The sequence below is a fragment of the Mobula birostris genome, chromosome 14 (genome assembly GCF_030028105.1).
Source record: "Mobula birostris isolate sMobBir1 chromosome 14, sMobBir1.hap1, whole genome shotgun sequence".
NCBI classification, from domain to species: Eukaryota; Metazoa; Chordata; class Chondrichthyes; order Myliobatiformes; family Myliobatidae; genus Mobula; species Mobula birostris.
In genome coordinates this window covers 80,790,334-80,810,450 of record NC_092383.1, presented here as the reverse complement: position 1 = coordinate 80,810,450, position 20,117 = coordinate 80,790,334, and the positions used below count along the sequence as shown (strand labels likewise).

Genomic DNA, 20,117 nt, shown 5'->3' with positions numbered 1-20,117 from the left:
CTCCTGTTATCTCCAGTCATAACCCGAACACGCCGTGGCTACAGAGAAACCAATGCATTAGTGGTGAAACCTTTCCCAGGACGTTACATTAGGAATATGTAAATAGAACTGAGCGTCGTTCAGTTGTCAGTGAACACTTCTATGCTCATGATGGGAGGAAGGTCAATGTTGAAACAGCTAAAGATGGTTGAACCTTGTAATTTGTCCAGAGGAACTCCTGCGCCGATATCATGGGGTTTGGATAGTTGGTTTCTGACAACCACAGCCATCTTCCCCTGGGCATGTTATGACTCCAACCACTGTACTGTTTTCTCTTTGATGCTTTTATATGGGTATCTTCATGCTCAGCTGGTCAAATGCTGCCCCAGTGTCATTGGCAGCCACTTCCACCACAGCTCTGGAATTCACCTCTTTGCCCCATATTTGGATGAAGGCTGTGATGAGGTCTGGAGCTGAATGGCTCCTGGTGAATCCCTACACTGGTCATGGGGGTAGGTTGTTGGAGAGTAAATGTGACGCCACTTTCCTTCACATTGCTGATCACATGTAGATGGGAGGGGAGGAGAAGATGGCAGCGCCACGCAGCGCGCGTGGCCACTCCGAAATGATATCGTATGTGTTAACTAGGGGGCTGTGCACAATCCAGATTTGATAGAGACAGCCGTGAGAAGCACAGAGGAACATCTGGAGAAACTTCTGAAATACGCGTTTCGCTGCCGCTGCTACTGTGCGATTGAGAATCTCCAGAGGGGAAGACCCCGAATCCTTGGCTTTGCCTACTGCCTGTTGCCGGGGCCGGAGTCGAAGCGCTCGGCGGAGATGGTGCTCGGTGTCGGAGGGCTGGTCGGAAGCTCGAAGTTTTCAGACGGACTCAAGAGTCGGCTGTGGTCGGATGCTTCCAGGGTGCTACTTCGGCAAGTTTGTGGTGCTGGAAGCTCATGGCAGGGAGAGTTTTTCTTCCTTCTACCGTCTGCATGAGATGATGGGACTTTCGAGAGACTTTGAGACTTTTTTTTAACCATGTCCATGGTCTGTTCTTTATCAAATTACGGTATTGCTTTGCACTGTTGTAACTATGTGTTATAATTATGTGGTTTTTGTCAGTTTTTTAGTCTTGGTTTGTCTTGTGTTTCTGTGATATCATTCTGGAGGAACATTGTATCATTTCTTAATGCATGCATTACTAAATGACAATAAAAGAGGACTGCGCATCCTCATAAACTAATCTAATCTAATCTAAATTCACTGATCAGATGTGTCCTGCAATCTCTTCAGTTGGATGTATTTGACAATATCTGGAGTTGAGGGGGATAATAAGTCAAGCGTGGTAGAATGGCATATCAGACAAGATGGGCCGAATGGTCTAATTATGCTCCTATATCTTATGTTGGACAGAGGCCAGTATTGGAGCAGCTTATCTGGAGGTATCACTAGTGCCGGACTGCAGATCTCTAGAACTACAGCTGCAATGTTGTCAGGTGCCTTGGCTCTTGCTCATACCAGTGCTCAATGCAGTGTCTGGATATCATCTGTAGTGAATTGAGTTGTTTGGAATCCGGGGATCTCTGAAGAGGGAAGAGATGGATCACATGCTCGACTCATCTGACCTAATACTGTACTGAATTTGTTTGTAGATTAGAGAGTCATTAGCTGCACCAGCATTTATATTTCATCCTTAACTAGCGAAGATATGGGTGTACTGTTGGTGTTAAGAGAGAGCACATACTGCGGATCTGGTGTCATATACAGGGCAGGCCAGATAGAGGTGACACAGGGAGTTGTAGACAATGGAATACGGAGAACAGCAAAAGTACTGGAGGAACTCAACACGTAGGAGGATCTGTGGAAGGAAGTGGGCAGTTGACGTTCTACATAGGGACCCTTCGTCAGTCCAGATGAAGGGTCCTGACTCAAAACGTTGACTGTTCATTTCCCTCCACAGATGCTGCATAACCCATTGAGTTCATCCAGAAATTTGTTTAGTTGTTGAAGATGATAGGTTTTTTTTGCAACACACACCAAATTCTGGGGAAACTCAGCAAGTCAATGAAGGGGGAAAAAACATCTGACGTTTCGGGCCAAGAGCTTTCATCACAACTGCTTTTGAATAGGATCATCCAAAGGACAGGTTTCTTTAGCAGAGCGCATAAATGAACCAAGTGGGGTTTTTAATCACCACTACCCGGATTAGGTTTTGATTTCAAATTTTACTGTGGTGGGAATTGTTGCATTCTGCACTTCAATAACTTGGGCCTTATGATTTTTGTCCAAAATGTAACTATGATGCAACTGCCTAAACTGCCTCAGTTAATTCATACACAATCCTTTATTTGTTTGAATATTTTAATAACTCTCCTTGGCTCCAAAGCTAGCATGGTGATGTCTCACAGCTTGTGCTGATGCCTCACAGCACCGGCTACGCAGGTTTGATCTTGACATCAGATGCCTCTGTGTATATATTGCACAATTCCCTGTGATTGCGTGGTTTTCCATCATATGATTACACATGCTCTCTTCTTGCTGCTGCCAGTGGGAAGGAGGTACAAAAGCCTTGGATCCCACACCACCAGGTTCAGGAACAGTTATTACCTTTCAACCATCAGGCTCCTGAACCAATGTGGATAACTTTACTCAGCTCAACGCTGAACTGATTCCACACCTATAGACTCACTTTCAAGGACTCTGCAACGCATGTTCTCAATATTATTTATTTAATTATTGTATTTGCACAGTTTGTCTTTTTTGCACATTGGTTGTTTGTCAGTCGTTGTTTTTGTATAGTTTTTCAATTATTCTATTCTACTTCTTTGTTCTGCTGTGAATGACTGCAAGAAAATGATCTCGGGGTAGTATATGGTGACACAAACACACTTTGATAATAAATTTACTTAAGTTGATATGCTTCAGCTTCCTCTCACATCCCAAAGACATTCTGGTTGGTTAATTGCCTGCTGGAGTTGCCTACTACCCCTTAGTGTAGGTAAGGAAATCAAAGGAAAGTTGATATGTACATGAGAGAGAATAAGCTTTGGGGCATGGGTGGGGGGAAGGGGGAGGGGGTTGGTGAGCTGACAGAATCACTCATTTTGCAATTGAGATTTGGTGGAATGGCCTCCTGGGTGGTTCCTGTGTCTTTCCTGCTTGCACCTTCCCTGTACCATGTGGCGTCACAGTAGCACAGCGGTTCGCGTGACGCTATTACAGCTCGAGGCTCTCCAGAGGTTGGAGTTCAATTCCGCTGCTGTCTGTAAGGAGTTTGTACGTTCTCCCTGTGACCGCGTGTATTCCCTCCGGGTGCTCCAGTTCCCTCCCACAGTCCAAAGACATGCCAGTTAGTAGGTTAATTGTCTTTGTAAATGGTCCTGTGATTATGTTGGTGTTAAATAGGTAGGTTGCTGGGTGATGAGGCTTGTTGGGCCATAGGGGCCTGTCCAAGCTGCATGTCTAAACAAATAAAAAAATAAAATAAATTTTAACTGAGCTCCACCAAATGGATGAGACATGAACTTGGCTGGGTTACAGAACTGAGGTGTAAACCTGGCATGGTTACAGAATGGAGGTGTTATCTTGGCTAGGTTACAGAATCTTTTCCAGAGTTCCGAGGCAAGTGGGAAACCAGAAGGATACTGTGGCTAGGGAACGATACACATTTCATCTGGCCTGCCACACACCAGCGAAACCACAGAGCAGGCAAACTTGGGAGAGCAGAAAAATATTGGGATTAGTCTGCTAGCTTTGATCTCCTGCTGATCATAGAAGGGTTCATTTCAAGGCAGGAGTGAAACCAATATGTTGCTACAAAGAGGGTCTTATTAGAAACAGACTTACTTAATTGACGGCTTGCATTTTTTCTTTGATCTATCCTGTTTTGACTTAAGTTGTGGTAAGTTAAAATATAGAACTTTCTAGCATAATGTGTCTAACATGTCAATTCAATCCCCGTGACAGTATGAAGCTAAGAAAAGGATTTCGGCCGAGGATGCCCTCCTGCACGTTTATTTCAAGAGCTTAGGAGAGAGGGTACATCTTGTCCCAGATAGTGAGTTCCTTCTTATTTGTGGGATGTTTTCCTGCTCTGTTTTGTTGAAAAAAATAACTGTTAGTATCACTGGGATCTTAAGAGAAAGAAAGATCTCCTTGGTTCATACTCTCACCCTGAGTCAGAAACAGATGGAATGAAGAACTGCTGGAACTGTTTGAATGATACCAGGGAGTATACTGTTTTTTTTTGAACAGCATTTATCCTTTAAACTCATCACTGAAATTTTGGTATGATAATTCATTTCAGCATTGTGAGGTTTACTGTATACCACATCTCATTGAAACTATGGAGAAAATAGGATCAGTGGATGGCCACTCACTATTCTACTATTCAGTAGATGATGACAGACCTTCTACCTCAATGTCATTTCCCAATCTGGAAATGATGGAAAGTAAAGAGAATCCATATCCTGGCCCCACAAAAATACAAGAAGTTAAATTGCCCCAACCATCTCACCCTCAAATGGGCTGGTTACCTACAAATGCAAAGCACTCATTACAGAGATACAGCCTTGTTACAAAAGCCAATTCCTATTACCCCCAGCTCCTCTGACTTTCAAATATTAATCTATTTCCACATTAAATATGTCTAATGGTCAGATACCTATTACATCTAGAAATATAAACATTTCCTTATAAAATACATTCAGCAACTTGGCCTCTACAACCATAGAGTCCGTTGGTTTAGGATCTTTGAGTGGAGAAATTGCTTCACTTCTCAGTACTAAATCTCTTGCTCTGTTACTGAAATTTAAACCTTTCATTCTAGATCCCTCCAGCCATTGAAAACATCCACCCTACATACATTTTGTTCATCCCTGTTAGAATTTTGTAAGCTGCAATTAAGCCCACTCTCATTCTTCTGAACTCTCAGGAGTTTCGGTAACCCATTTTCTCTTTATACAGCAGCCACTCCATCTGTATAATCAGTCCGGTAACCCTTGTTGCTTTCCCTCTAAGAAGGCTGGGGGGATGTAACCAACAAAGCATCCCAGAGATCAGGTCTTGGCCCTTCCTTTTCTATTATTTACGTTAATAACCTGGAGGAGGTTTCCAAGTTTGCTGATGATATAAAAATAGGTGGGATGGCATGTTGGCATGTTATGATAGAGTGAAAACTGGCATATGGAGTTTAATGTGAGGAATTGCAAAGTCCTGTACTTTGGTTGGAGAATTTAAAGGTGGATTATTATTTCAATTGTGTGCAAATGCAAATTAGTGAAGCTCCAAGAAGTTCCAGAGCACGATTAACAAAAATTTTAGCAGGCAGGTCCAACACGTAGTTAAGAAGGCAAATGTTATGTTGGCATTAATTGCAAAGGGACTGGAGTTCAAGAATAGTTGTATGGGGTGTTACTGGTGCACAGCCTTGACTACCTTACCTAAATGAGAGGGTGCAGAGAAGCTTCATGAAAAAGATCCCAGGAATGAAAGGGTTAACACATGAGAGTTTGATGGCTCTGGGCCAGTTCTCGTTGGAATTTAGAAGAATAATGAGGAATCTCATTGAAAGCTATCAAATATTAAAAGGCCTAGATAGAATGGAGGTGGAGAAAATGCTTCTTTTAGTGGGAGAGTCTAGGAACAGTGGGCACAGCCCCAGAATAGAAGGACATCCCTTTAAGACAGAGATAAAAATGTATTCCTTTAGCCAGAGGGTGGTGAATCTGTGGAATTAATTGCCACAGATGACTGTGGAGGCCAATTCACTGGGTGTACTTAAAGTGGTTTGATAGGTTCTTGAATAGTAATGGTATCAAAGGTTATATGGAGAAGGCAGGAAAGGGATAATAAATCAATCATGATGGAATGGTGGAGATTCAATGAGCCGAATGGCCTAATTCTGCTCTTGTGTCTTATGGTCTTACAGCAGTTATAGTAGGATTGGGGGCAGTCCCATTTTTTTTTTGTTATTCACTGGACTAATTCCTGGGACGAGAGGGTTCTCTGATGAAGAGAGACTGGGCATTTTGAATTTACACCTTCAAGTTTAGAAGAAGGAACTGCGACCTTATTTAAGCATGTAAGATCCGCAGGGTCCTTGACAGGGTAGATGCTGAAATATTTCTAACGGTGGGAGAGTCATGAGCAAGGGAACATGGCTTCAGAATAAAGGGCTGAAGTGTGTAGAAATTTATACTCTGAAGGTTGTGAATAGCTGGAATTCTCCAATTCCAAAGATGGTGGAGGCGAGATCATTAGATATATTTAAGGTGGAGACAGATAAATTATTTTTTCAGATTCAGGAGCTGAGAATAATAGGAAATTGGCTTTTGTAACATGGCCTATTTCTCTGTAGCGAATGCTTTGTAATTGTATGTAACTAACCCCTGGAGCGTAGAAGAATTAGGGGAGATTTGATAGAGGTATATAAAATTATGATGGGTATAGATAGAGTGAATACAAGCACATTTTTTCCACTGAGGCTAGGGGAGAAAAAAACCAGAGGACATGGGTTAAGGGTGAAGGGGGAAAAGTTTAAAGGGAACATTAGGGGGGCTTCGTCACACATAGAGTGTGGAATGAGCTGCCAGATGAAGTGGCAAATGCGGGCTCACTTTTGACATTTAAGAAAAACTTGGACAGGTACATGGATGAGAGATGTATGGAGGAATATGGTCCAGGTGCAGGTCAGTGGGACTAGGCAGAAAAATGGTTCGGCACAGCCAAGGGCCAACAGGCCTGTTTCTGTGCTGTAATGTTTTATGGTTCTAACCCATTTACATAAGTGGTTTGCTATTGTCACCCTCTGGGCAGTGTCCTTACAAGACGGGTGACCCCGGCCATTATCAATACTCTTCAGAGATTGTCTGCCTGGCGTCCGTGGTCGCATAGTGATGTGCATCAGCTGCTCATACAACCAACCACCACCGGCTTCCATGGCGGTGTGGGGGGGGGGGGGTTGTTCTAAGCAGGTGCGACACCCTGACCAACGTCGACCTGCATGCTAGCAGAGGGAAGGAGCACCTTTCAGCCAGCAGATTTTATTAAGTGATTGGGATTTCCAATTTATTATGCTCACAGTACGTGCAATTAACTATTTTGATTTTTTTTTCTTTCAGATATCAGTATTTTTACTTTGAAAGAAATCCAATTGCAAAAGGACCCAGGTTACCGAGGGGCTTCATATCCGCAGTCTGGTGAGTTCTGTGCAAGGACCCATGAGGGAGTTAGATATGGGCCTTGTGGCTAAAGGGATCAGGGGGTATAGGGGGAAGGCAGGTACAGGGTTCTGAGTTGGATGATCAGCCATGATCATACTGAATGGTGGTGCAGGCTCGAAGGGCCGAATGGCCTACTCCTGCACCTATTTTCTATGTTTCTATGTTTACTGTTGAGGCATGTTTTCTATCAGTTTAGAGAAGGTAGAGAGTGCTTGTCTGAGTAAGGGTGTTTGTCACTGGAGGTGGATGTTATAGGCTGAGAGATTGTCTCCAGTTCATGTGGGAATTGGAAATACTGGTTAGTGTGAAATAACTAGTTCCAGTCCACATGGGATAATTAGGATGTAAGGTAAAATCAATGTGAAATAGTTGGGATTACTGTACTGTTACTGTGGGTCGTCTGGGATATCAGTGCACAAGTAACTGAGATTACAATACTGATTATAATGGAATAATTAGTCTCAGAGTGCTGGTTAGTGTGGAGAAATGGGGACTTCATTGCTAATCTGTATGATTTTTTTAAAAAATCGAATTAAATGCTAAACAATGGATTCAAGTGTGTGGAAGAGGCTGCACAGCTGAACAAAAAGCCACCAGATGTTTGCACTCCTTAATAGGACTTTTGGAGGCTATAAAGTAGGTAGACTGCAGAATATCACCATGATTCGAGTGACATAATGTTTTGAGGGATTCAGTTCCAGATGAGCTCAATGGCTTCTCTGCTCACTTTGAACATCAAAACATGGAGGATCTACCATAAACTCCCACAGCTCATGATGCTGCTGCACTTTCAGTCTCTTGAGACCGACGTGTGAGCGTCCTTCAGGAGGGTGAAATCACGAAAAGCATCCAGCCCAGATGGGGTACCTGACCAAGTACTAAAAATCTGTGCTGATCAACTGGCTGGATTGTTCACTGAGATCTTTAACTTCTTGTTTTAGTAGTCTGAGGTACCCAGCTGCTTCATGCTCGCTTCAATTATACTGCTGCCCAAGAAGAACATGGTAATCTGCCTCAATGACTATCATCCAGTCGCACTTACGTCCACAGTGATGAAATGTTTGACAGGTTGGTGATGAAACATATTAATTTCTGCGTGAAAAGTGACTTAGATCTGCTCCAATTTGCCTACTGGAGCAACAGGTCCATCTCACTGGCTCTTCACTCAACCCGGGAATATCTGGACAGCAAAGATGCATACATCAGGATGCTCTTTAATGACTACAGCTCAGCATTCACTACCACATCATCCCTTCAAAACTAATCAATGAGCGTAGCTCAGCACAACTCCTAAGTCATTTTTAAAGTTTGCCGACGACACCACTGCCATTAGCCAAATCAACAGTGGTGACCAGCCAGCAGAAAGGAGGGGGACTGAGAATCTTGCTGAGTGGTGCCAGGACAAAAAGCTCTCACTCAATGTCAGCAAGATCAAGGAGCTGATGATTGAATTCAGGAGAAGGAAACCAGAGGTCCACGAGCTAGTCCTCATCAGAGAATCGGAGGTGGAGAGGGTCAGCGACTTTAATTCCTCAGTGTTATCGTTTCAGGGGACCTGTCCTGAGCCCAGCATGCAATGCAACTACAAAGAAAGCATGGCAGAGATTTTGTGAAGATTGCGAAGATGTCATTACATGACACCTAAAACTTTGACAAGTTCCTATAGGTGTGTAGTGGAGAGCACATTGTTGGTTGCATCACGGCCTGGTGTGGAAACACTAATCCTTTGAACAGAAAATCCTACAAAATGTAATGGATACAGCCCAGTCGATCACAGGTAAAGCCCTCTCCACCATTGAGCACGTCCACAGGGCGCGTTGTCACAAGAAAGCAGCGTCCACCATCGGGGACCCCCAGCACCCAGGACATGCTTTTATCTCACTGTTGCCATTAGGAAGAAGGTACAGGAGCCTCAAGATTCACACCACCAGGCTCAGGAACAGTTATTACCCCTCAACCATCAGGCTCTTGAACCAAAGAGCATAACTTCACTGAACTTCATTTGCCTGGTTATTGAAATGTTCCTACAACCAAAGGATTCACTTTTAGGATTCTTCATCTCATGTTATCAATACTTATTGTTTATTTATTTTTTTTTTACTTGCACGGTTTATGGTTATTAACTGTGGAGGCCAAGCCATTGGGTGTATTTAAGGCAGAGATTAATAGGTATCTGAGTAGCCAGGGCATCAAAGGTTATGTTGAGAAGGCGGGGGAGTGGGACTAAATGGGAGAATGGATCAGCTCATGATAAAATGGCAGAGCAGACTCGATGGGCCGAATAGCCGACTTCTGCTCCTTTGTCTTATGGTCTTATGGTCTTATTATTCTATTATGTATTTGTTGAGTATGCCTGCAAAAAGAATCTGTGTTGATTATGTACTTTGATAATAGATATATTTGAACTTTAAATTTTATAAGGGATTATGGGGCTTGTTAGAGTGATTAGTGAGATTTAGGTGTTGATAAGAATGCCATAACTAGAATTAAAGCACTGATTACTGGAAAGCGGAGTTCATTCTGATTTTTGTGGAGCATTGGATATAGCCAAGATTGCTGATAATGTCTCAGTACAACTTCCCCCACTCATCCAAGTTCTGAAGGTAAATTATCAATGAATAATAATGGCAATAATTAAAGACACTGACCATAGTATTTGTCTACCAGACAGGGGGAAGAATCGAAGACAGAGTGTACTATTCTAGATGTGCCAGCCGCCATGTTATGAAGGAACAACAGCTCTTCGCCCTCTTGAAAAGTGTCATGGATCAAGGTGAGGCCACAGTCAAACAAGACAATGGCTTCGTGAGATCAACATCAGTAAAGTGTGATGAAATGGCATTGAGAAATGTCATCAGCAAGAGGAGGAGCCCATTCATCACATCAACCTTATGCTGCCGTTGGATTCTCACTGGTCCATGCATATCATGCTTCCATCAAGTCACCTCAGTTCCTTAACTCGTAATATCTAGTGAAGCCTGGCCTAAATGCCACAAACTGTTCATTGACTCAAATTTCCAAAATGCCAATCTGAACACCTCTTAATTGTGAGGCTTGGATACTGTATCCTATCATCTCAGAGCAGCTTTTGTGTTGGAGCTGTCTTCCCAAGACATCAGGAGAGGTCAGCATTGACCAGCCCTCTCTTCTAGGCCGATGGAAGTTTTTCACCTTCAATTTTCCACAATGATGTTTTCAAACCGTGTTGTGGATCGCATGGAAGGTTGTTGTAGGTAGGTTGTGATGAGATATTCACAGGATGCAGAGCTGGGCTGAGAAATGGCAGAAAAATATGAAGTGATTCACTTTAGAAGGTCAAACTTGAAGGCAGAGTACAGGGTTGACGGCAGGATTCTTAGCAGTGTGGAGAAGCAGAGGAATCTTGGGGTCTATATCCACAGACACCTCAAAGCTGCCATGCAAGTTAATGGATGGTTAAGAAGGCATATGGTATGTGGGCATTCATTAGTTGGGTGATTGAGTTCAAGAGCCGAGATGTAATGTTGTTTTTCTAAAAAAAAAGTGCGGTATTGTGTTCAGTTCTGGTCGCTTCACTGTAGGAAGGATGGGAAAGCATTAGATATTTACCAGGATGCTGCCTGGATAAGAGAGCTTCTCTTTTGAAGATAGCTTGAGAGAGCTAAGGCTCATCTCTTAGGCAGATAAGAGGAAGCTTGATAGACATCTATAAGATGATGAGAGCCATATATAGAGTGGTCAGCAAGTGACTTTTTCCAGGGCAGACATAGCTAATATGGGAGGACATGATTTTAAGGAGGAACGTAAAGGAGGATGTCCAAAATAGATTTTTTACACAGAGTGGTGGGTGCATTGAGTGCATTGCTAGGATTGGTGGTAGAGGCAGATACATTAGAGACATTTAAGCGAGTCTTAGCCATCCATTTTTCTTCCATACTTGGGCCTATGTGAGAAGAAAGGGATGGATCTTAGTGTGGGTTAACCTGTCGTCACAACATCGTGAGCCAATTGCACTGTGCTGTACCATTCTACATACTATGCATGACTGCATCTTCTGTCTTTGGGTGTGGGGTGGGAGGGGGGAAGACAGGATAACATGGATCACAGTATGCCTATGGGCAAAGGCTTATAATGAACCCAGGGCCCACAGACTCATGGCAGGCCAAAGGAAACAAGTGCACCTCAGGCTATGAAGGTTGCCTGTAGTCTCAGACATGAAGCAAGTCCGGAGAGCATGGAACTCATTGTGAGTAAAGGTTTCATAGGGTTCTAGCTGAACTGGGCTGCAGCACCCGGGAGAAACAATCTTATATTGGACCTAATGGACAGGGCCTGAAATTGTGCCAAGAGTTGCGGGCCCTTCACAATTCTGTGCTCAGGGAATAAAGCTGACTGTGAACACAAGTGATTCAGGCCAAAAGTAGGCCCAGGGGTTTCGAGCTAACAGTGGGCTTGGGGATCGTTCAAGCTGATAGTGGGCTGTAAGGAAAAAGTTGTTTGCCAGAAATGTTATTTGACTAACAACACACATCAAAGTTGCTGGCGAACGCAGCAGGCCAGGCAGCATCTCTAGGAAGAGGTACAGTTGACGTTTCGGGCCGAGACCCTTCATCAGGACTAACTGAAGGAAGAGCTAGTAAGAGATTTGAAAGTGGGAGGGGGAGGGGGAGATCCGAAATGATAGGAGAAGACAGGAGGGGGAGGGATGGAGCCAAGAGCTGGACAGGTGATTGGCAAAAGGGATATGAGAGGATCATGGGACAGGAGACCTAGGGAGAAGGAAAAGGGGGAGGGGGGGAAAACCCAGAGGATGGACAAGGGGTATAGTCAGAGGGACAGAGGGAGAAAAAGGAGAGAGAGAGAAAGAATGTGTGTATATAAATAAATAACGGATGGGGTACGAGGGGGAGATGGGGCATTAGCAGAAGTTAGAGAAATCAATGTTCATGCCATCAGGTTGGAGGCTACCCAGACGGAATATAAGTGGTTGTTCCTCCAACCTGAGTGTGGCTTCATCTTTACAGTAGAGGAGGCTGTGGATAGACATGTCAGAATGGGAATGGGAAGTGGAATTAAAATGTGTGGCCACTGAGAGATCCCAGTTATCTGACTCTTTTTTTAAATTGGTGCCAAATATGTGTAACACTAAATAGTGGTTGTAAGACAAAATGGTGTTAAGCTTGAAATGTGGAAGAGAAAGTAGTACTGGTGCACAGCCTTTGGGAGTAGGTAATGATGAAAAACATGCTTACCTGGGTAAGGGAAATCGGTGTGCAGGTGCTAATACCACTTGGCATCTTGCCATGGGTAAGTACCAGGGCATGGGGTTTTAGTAATATAAAAGGTAGTTGCTTTCTGTGCAGGGTTACTCCTATTTTGGACATAGGGCCAGGTAATTCTGACTTTTGGTGGGCCCAGGATCTTCAGGGTTTCCAGGCTTTACGTAGGCCCATCAGGTGTAACCAGATCCTTGATACCGGGGGCAAGTCTGGGAGAGACCGATTCGGACACACATTCCATGACTTGCCAAAGGAGTTGGAAAGCTTTACAGTGATAGATTGGTGATGCCTCTCTGGAGCTTTGAGGAGCCCGTTGTAGATGATCATGCATGATCCAAAATACTTAATGCAGAGGGGCAGGGATCACTGCTACAGCTCAGACTTGGAAGTATCCAGTCATAACCCTGCAGATGATAACTCGGCCGAGCACATACACCACATGTCCATGCCTGCACTTCCTCCCGTACTGAGCAGGGTTACTATTCGGTCCCAGACATGCTTGGTGTTTGGATGTTCTTTGCCTGAGATGGCTCTAAACTGTGCTGATGTACTAGAGATGGTTCTGATCATTGAAATCTACCTTCATTGGGAGGTGGCTCTTGAGATATGAAAGGTGATTTATACTTTCTAGGGTCTTGCTATGGATCTTGATCGTTGTCGGTTGTTTTATTGTTGCCACGTGTACCAAGATACAGTACAATGATGCCATACTTAAGTACATGGAATTAGTAAAAAGAAAAACCAAATTCAGAGTACAATGTAGTAGCTACAGAAAACTGCAGTTCAGGTAAAAGAATAGAGAGCAAGAGCCACAGCAAGACAGATTGGAAGATGAAAAATTCATCTTTAACCTAGGAGAGATTCATTCAATAGTCTGTCTACAGCAGCATAGAAGCTATGCTTGTCTTCGAGTGTTTGTATCTTCTGCTGAGCGAGAGAGGGGGGAATGATCGGGGTGGGTGAGGTGCTTGCTTATGCTGGTAGGTTTCACGAGACAGCGGGAAGTGCAGGCTGAGTCAGTGGAGGAGAGTCTGGTTTGCACCACGGACGGGGCTGTGTTCAGAACTCTCTGCACTTTCCTTCCGTCATGGGTCGAGCAGATGCCGCGCGTGAGGTGTCTGAGGGGAGGGCTGTGCAGTTGCACAATGACTTCTTTGTGAGTGTGGCCGACTCTGACCCGCCTCAGAGAGAGGGGCAGTAAATGTTGGCCCAGCCTGAGAATGTATTTTAAAAAAGAAACTTAAAAATCACTGACAAAATTTGAAAGTGCACTTTGCATTTCTTCCCCAGTCTCCGTCATTATATTATAAGCTATAGAGTTCCTAGCGCTGACCTCTCTGTCATATGCCACCCTTGAGTCTAAGAAACTGCCTCGTTCCATAGCTCTTTGTTCAGTACACCTCAGTCAATTTTGCACCCATGCCAATTCTGTTCCTTTATCTGATGGGCTTCAATTTTGCCAACAAGTCTAATACGTAGTACTTTGAAGTTAATGTGCCCTGTAACTTTCCATGTTCTGACATTATTGTTGGATAAAACTTGGGAGACAGTAAGTTTTTCAAAGCACAGTCATTAAAGCAATGTTTGTTGCAATAGCCATTACAATGTTTTGAGGCTTTGCAAAATCTGACAATTGACCATTGACAGTAGAATCATCCAGACATCATTATTGTAATTGTGAATAGGTCTGGTCATTCATCTTCCTTGAGACAGCCCAAACTTTCTTGGCTCTTCCTTTCTGTGGGAAGCTGTGGGAGATCCCACCACTTTGAAGAGGGACAGGGTAGTTTTCTGCAAGCCACGACTAATTATACAACCAACATGACTAAACTTAGTTTAATTAAAATCCTCTTCAAATTATAATTTAAATCATGATTACTTTGCTGCTATTAGGATCTTGCTAAGCATAAAATTAAATTCTGTGTTTCCAACATGATTCCATTATATAGAGAGGACCCTGGGACATACAGAGGTCACAAAATCATACCAACTTGAAATTCTCCTGGTGACAAACAGGTATTGTGAAGTCAATATAATAAACATGTTATTTTTAGCTAATGTGATACAAGTGACACATAGAAACTCTGAGCTTCAACCAATGTCTGTTTAATAGAGAAATCATTCTTCCAAGAACTAGTCCTTGCCAATAATTCTTTCTGATATTATTTTCCATGAATGGGTAATGGCCATTACCCAAGTACTGAGAATTTCACCACTGGTTACTATTTTCATTATCTACATGCTTCAGCAACCAGAGTCAGTGGGGTGACATGGTAGCATGGAGGATAGAGTGACACTATTGCAGCTTGCTGGGTCAGAGTTCAGAGTTCACTTCCATCTGTAAGGAGTGTGTGCATTGTCCTGTGACCTCATGGATGCTCCAGTTTCCTCCCACAGTCCAAAGAGGTACCAGTTAGGTTTTTTGGTTATTGTGCATTGTCCTTTGATTGGGTTAGTGTTAAATCAGTGAATTGCTGGGTGGCACAGCTCGTTGGGCTGGAAGATCCTGTTCTGCACTGCATCTCTAAATAAAAACAACATTCCAGCTTCTTCTACAGAGAACCACGCAGGAAAGGAGTGTCACCCAGCACAGTATCTGTAGCACACGCAAAATGGTGGAGGAACTCAGCAGGTCAGTCAGCATCTATGGAAAAGAAAAGAAGATTTGAAGTTTTGGGCCAAGACCCTTCATCTGGTATTTATCACAATGTGCACTTTTTCATTGCTCTCTCCTATCCACAGAAAAAAATAAGGCTTCTGTTACTTGATGTTCGCTGAAAATTAATGTGCATTGTTATGATTTAAGAAGCAAAAATACATGGCTAAACTCCTACTCAGATTTTCCAGGTTGCTGGTGTCCTTGTGTTGAAAGTGTGATCTTAAAAACTGTTAAAGAATGATGGGCCATTTGCTTTTATTATAAGTGCAGAAAGATGGTGAAAGCACAGTATGTGTATGACTGTGTAAAGACTGTGTATGTGATGAGCTCAAGAAGGTCTTGACGCAAAGTCTCTGGTACTAATTGCTTCATGTTCACAAGGCTGTTAGTGATATGTTAATGAAAATAAGGCTGGAACAACCCAAAGCATCGCAGAAAGTTACTGTGCAGGTTCAATAAGTAATTTAAAAAAAAACATTTGAATGTTGACTTTGGTTACAAGTGGATTTGAGTAACTGAGACTGGAATTTCTACATTGTTTGGAAGGAACATTAAGATGGTGCAGTGGGAGGTCTCCCTTCCTGACACAGGTAGGTGAGATTGTCTTTGAGGCTAATTAGCTTAGATTGGTCCAGAGACTGGGCAGGTGAGATTGGTCCAGAGACTGGACAGGTGAGATTGGTCCAGAGACTGGGCAGGTGAGATTGGTCCAGAGACTGGACAGGTGAGATTGGTCCAGAGACTGGACAGGTGAGATTGGTCCAGAGACTGGACAGGTGAGATTGGTCCAGAGACTGGGCAGGTGAGATTGGTCCGGAGACTGGGCAGCTGAGATTGGTCCAAAGGCTGAGTAGTTGTGTTGCTTTAGAAGTTGTTAAATGTAGCTAGTCCAGAGTTTAGGTGCATTCCATTGGTTTTTGTGACAGAAGGAAATGATGATCCCAGTGGCTAAAATGCTGAAGGAATTAAGCAGGTCCAGCGGTGTCTATGGAAAGCAATAATCAGTCCTGATGAATAGTCTGGACCCAAAATGTCAGTTGTTTATTCCTGTCCGTAGATGCTGCCTAACCTGCTGAGTTCCTCCATCATTTTATGTGTGTTACTTTGGATTTTCGGCATCTGCAGAATGTTCCAGCGGCTAATACCTTACAACCTCATAGGTCCACATTCACTTATGCACAATGGAACCTTAAGCAGCTTGGCTAGTACCATTGTTAAGACTTGAACAGCAATAGAGAAATCCAAGACATTCTAATCAGAATAAGGAATTATTGGTCTTAGTATATGTAAAATAACAATTTGAAAACTTCTATAGCTCACAAAATTAGCAATGGGGAGTGATGTGTGTATTTAACAGAAGTTCTTCTGAAGCTCAGAGTTTCTTTGACATTTGTTTTGTGAATTCTATGTGAATGTTGAATAGTACAGTCTGTACCATCACTCCACCACACATCAATATTGTCTCACTCCTGGAATTTATTCAATGTTTATTAAAATATGCTTTGAAAAAAATTTTTGATTAGTGTCTTCTTGTTGCCAGTATCTGATGCTTGAGTTGCTGTGAGTTACAATTTTCGGTTTCAGGTTCCTTGTTATGCAAATCAAAGTAAAAAAGTTCAAAGTAAATTTATTATCAAAGTTCATATATGTTATCATATACAACTCTAAGATTCATTTTCTTGTGGGCATACTCAATAAATCTATAATAGAATAATGACCACAATGGAATCAATAAACCATAATAGAATCAATAGAAAGATGACACTTGGGCATTCAACCAATGTGCAAAAGACAACAAACTGTGCAAATACGAAAAAAAGAAATAATAATAATAAATAAGCAATAAATAACAAGAACAAGAGATAAAGAGTCCTTGAAAGTGAATCCATAGGTTGTGGGAATATTTCAATGACGGGACATGTGAAGTTGTCCCTTCTTGGTTCAAGAGCCTGATGGTTGAGTGGTAATAACTGTTCCTGAACCTGGTGATGTGAATCCTGAGGCTGCTGTACCTTCTCCCTGATGGCAGCAGTGAGAAAGGAGCATGACCTGGGTGGTGGGGGTCTCTGATGATGGATGCTGCTTTATTGTGACATGCAGATGTGCGCAATGATGGGGAGGGCTTTACCCATGTTGGACTGGGCTGTATCCTCCACTTTTGTAGGATTTTCCATTCAATGGCATTGGTGTTTCCATACCATGCTGTGATGCAGCCAGTCAATACACACTCCACAACACACCTATAGAAATTTGTCAAAGTTTTAGTTGTCATGTCAAATCTTTGCAAACTCTTAAGGAAAGTAGAGACACTGCTGAACTTTCTTTCGAATTGCACTTATGTGCTGGCCTCAGGATAGGCCCTTTGAAATGTTAGCACTGAGAAATGTAAAGTTGTTGACCCTCTCCATCTCTGATCCTCCAATGAGGACTGGTTCATGGATCTTTAGCTTCTTCTTCCTGAAGTCAATAAGACTTCAGAAGTTAACATCAGGACATCAGAGATGTTCTCCTTCTTCAAAGAATAGGGTTAACCTTCCTCCATCATTGATGCTGCTATCACCCGCACCTCCTCCGTTTCCCTAGCATCTGTGCAACCCCATCTTCCCACTACCTTCACAGTGATAGAGTTCCTCTTGTCCTTATCTATAACCCCATGAGTCTCTGCATCCAACACATCATTATCTGTAACTTCCACCATATCCAAAGGGACCCTACCACCAAACATGTCTTTATCTCCCCCCTCTCTCTGCTTTCCCCAGGGATCACTTACTCCGTGATTTCCTTGTCCATTCGTCTCTCCTGGCAGTTGTCTCTGCAAGCAGCCAAAGTGCTACACCTGCCCATTCACCTCCTCGCTCACTTCCTGTGAGAAGCACTGGCGAACTCAAGTGCCGGAATCATAGAAACTTTGGCAATTCAAACAAAACTAAAGATTTATTATATAAGTTAACTAAAAATAACTAACAGGAACTCAGACAAACTGTCCAGAATCTTGATGGACAGAAGTCACTGCTGAAACACAGAAGGTCTCGATCTGAGTTTCACCCAACAGAGAGAGGTGAGCACGCCCCCTGGAGCACGTAGGAATTCCAAAGTTTGAAAAAACGTGCTAACTAAATTATCCCAAATTAAAGAGAAATGATAAATACAAAGAACATAACAATTCCCATGATCCTGAATGAGACATCTGCAAAGCAAAGAGAGAAAGCAGGGCTTGTGCAAAGACAAACAAGTAGACATAAAAGATAAACAATCCAAGGACAACGCATCTCTATGAGCTGACATTGAGCAAATAAAGACCACATAGTAACTGACAAAAGAAATCTTTTTTTTAAGATGATCTCTGGTCATGGGAACTTCATTTAGGGCCACAGACACTCCTTCCAGGCGAGGCAACCCTTCACCTGTGAATCTACAGGGACCACCTATTGTGTCCAGTGCTCCCAGTGAGGGCTGCTCTACATCGGTGAGGCCCATTGTAAATTGGCGGATTGCTTCGTCGAGCACCTCCACTCTGTTCACTAAAATTGGAACTTTGCAGTGGCCAAACATTTTAATTCTGAGTCACAGTCCTGTTCTGACATGTTGGTCCATGTCCTCCTCTTGTGCCACGATGAGGCCCCCCTCAGGGTGGAGGAGCAACACCTTATATTCCATTTGAGTAGCCTCCAACCTGATGGCATGAATCTCGATTTCTCCTTCCAGTAAAAAAAATTCTCTCCCCCACCCCTCTTCTTCTATTCCCCACTCTGGCCTCTTGCCTCTTCTCACCTGCCTGTCACCTTCCCCTGGGTTCTGCCCTCCTTCTCTTTCTCCTATGGTCCACTCTTCTCTCTTATCAGATTCCTTTTTCTCCAACCCTTTCCTTTTCCTACCCACCTGGCTTCTCCTATCACTTTCTAGTTATCCTCCTATCCCCCCCACTTTAAATTCTGGCATCTTTCCCGTTCCTTTCCAGTCCTGATGAAGGGTCTCAGCCCGCGAGGTCAACTGTTTATTCACTTCTATAGATGCTGACTGACCTGCTGAGTTCTTCCAGCATCTGAAGTGTGTTACTTCAGAGGTTAATTGTTTAATTAATCACTACATTAGTTCAGCCATTTATGGATACTCCCTCTGCCCCATCCACTGTCCCCTCCACCCTTCAATGCTACCTAAGGAAAGCAACATCTATCATCCAAGATCCCCACAAACCGGGCCATGCCATCTTCTCACAGCAACCGTTGGGTATGAGATCCAGAAGCTTGAAGTCCCACAGCACCTGATTCAAGAACAACTACTTCCCTTGAACCAACCAGCATAAGCCTAATCTCTACAGTTTGGCAACACTATGACCATTTGTTCACAATCTTGCTATCATCTACGGGCCCCGCCTCATCCTTTTCTCTCACCTTTTTTAACTGGTTACAGCTTCTTCCCTCTACACTCTCACTCCTGATGCAGGGTCTCAAACTGGGTCATCAATCACCTCTTTGCCTCTATGGAGGAATGGTCTTGCAGTTGACCATCCTGACTTGCAGTGTCCGCAGCCCTTCGCGTCCCGTCACAAACATGAGAAAATCTGCAGAGGCTGGAAATCCAAAGCAACACACACATGGAGGAACTCAGCCGATCAGACAGCATCTGTGGAAGAGACTGAGTCCTGTGAAGGGTCTCAGCAGGAAACATCAAGTGTTTACCCTCTTCCATAGATGCTGCCTGGTCTGCTGAGTTCCTCCAGCATTGTGCATGTGTTGCTTTGTGTCTCCTGCTTGCAAATATGGTAATTCCAGAGTACTTCATTGTTTTGGGAAGCCCAGAAGTGACAGATGCTGCTATATAAATGGAAGTTCTATTTATAGCCTTATTGCAAGGTTTAATAGCAGTGGAAGTACACTTCTCATCAGTAGCATTTTCCTCAATCAGCAATGGGATAAGACAAGCATGAAATACAAACAGAAATGATAGGCCCCGCATTGCCATTTCAGAGTGATCAATTGCCATTAAGAAATCAAT

At 43.3% G+C, this 20,117-nt stretch overlaps 1 protein-coding gene across 4 annotated transcripts in view; it reads left to right on the top strand.

Moving 5' to 3' along the window:
- LOC140210011 (cyclin-dependent kinase 18-like) overlaps positions 1–16,606 on the top strand; it is a 126,927-nt gene extending 110,321 nt beyond the window's left edge. For 2 of the 4 annotated variants that reach the window (XM_072278740.1, XM_072278741.1), the window contains exons 14-16: positions 3,949–4,039; positions 7,104–7,181; positions 9,873–11,833. In XM_072278740.1, coding sequence (XP_072134841.1) covers positions 3,949–4,039; positions 7,104–7,181; positions 9,873–9,910 — 207 coding nt within the window. In that variant the 3' untranslated portion in view covers positions 9,911–11,833. Of the gene's footprint in view, positions 1–3,948; positions 4,040–7,103; positions 7,182–9,872; positions 11,834–15,009 lie in introns of those variants that run through there. The other 2 variants (XR_011889124.1, XR_011889123.1) reach the window with 2 other exon arrangements.
- The last annotated feature ends 3,511 nt before the right edge of the window (positions 16,607–20,117 follow it).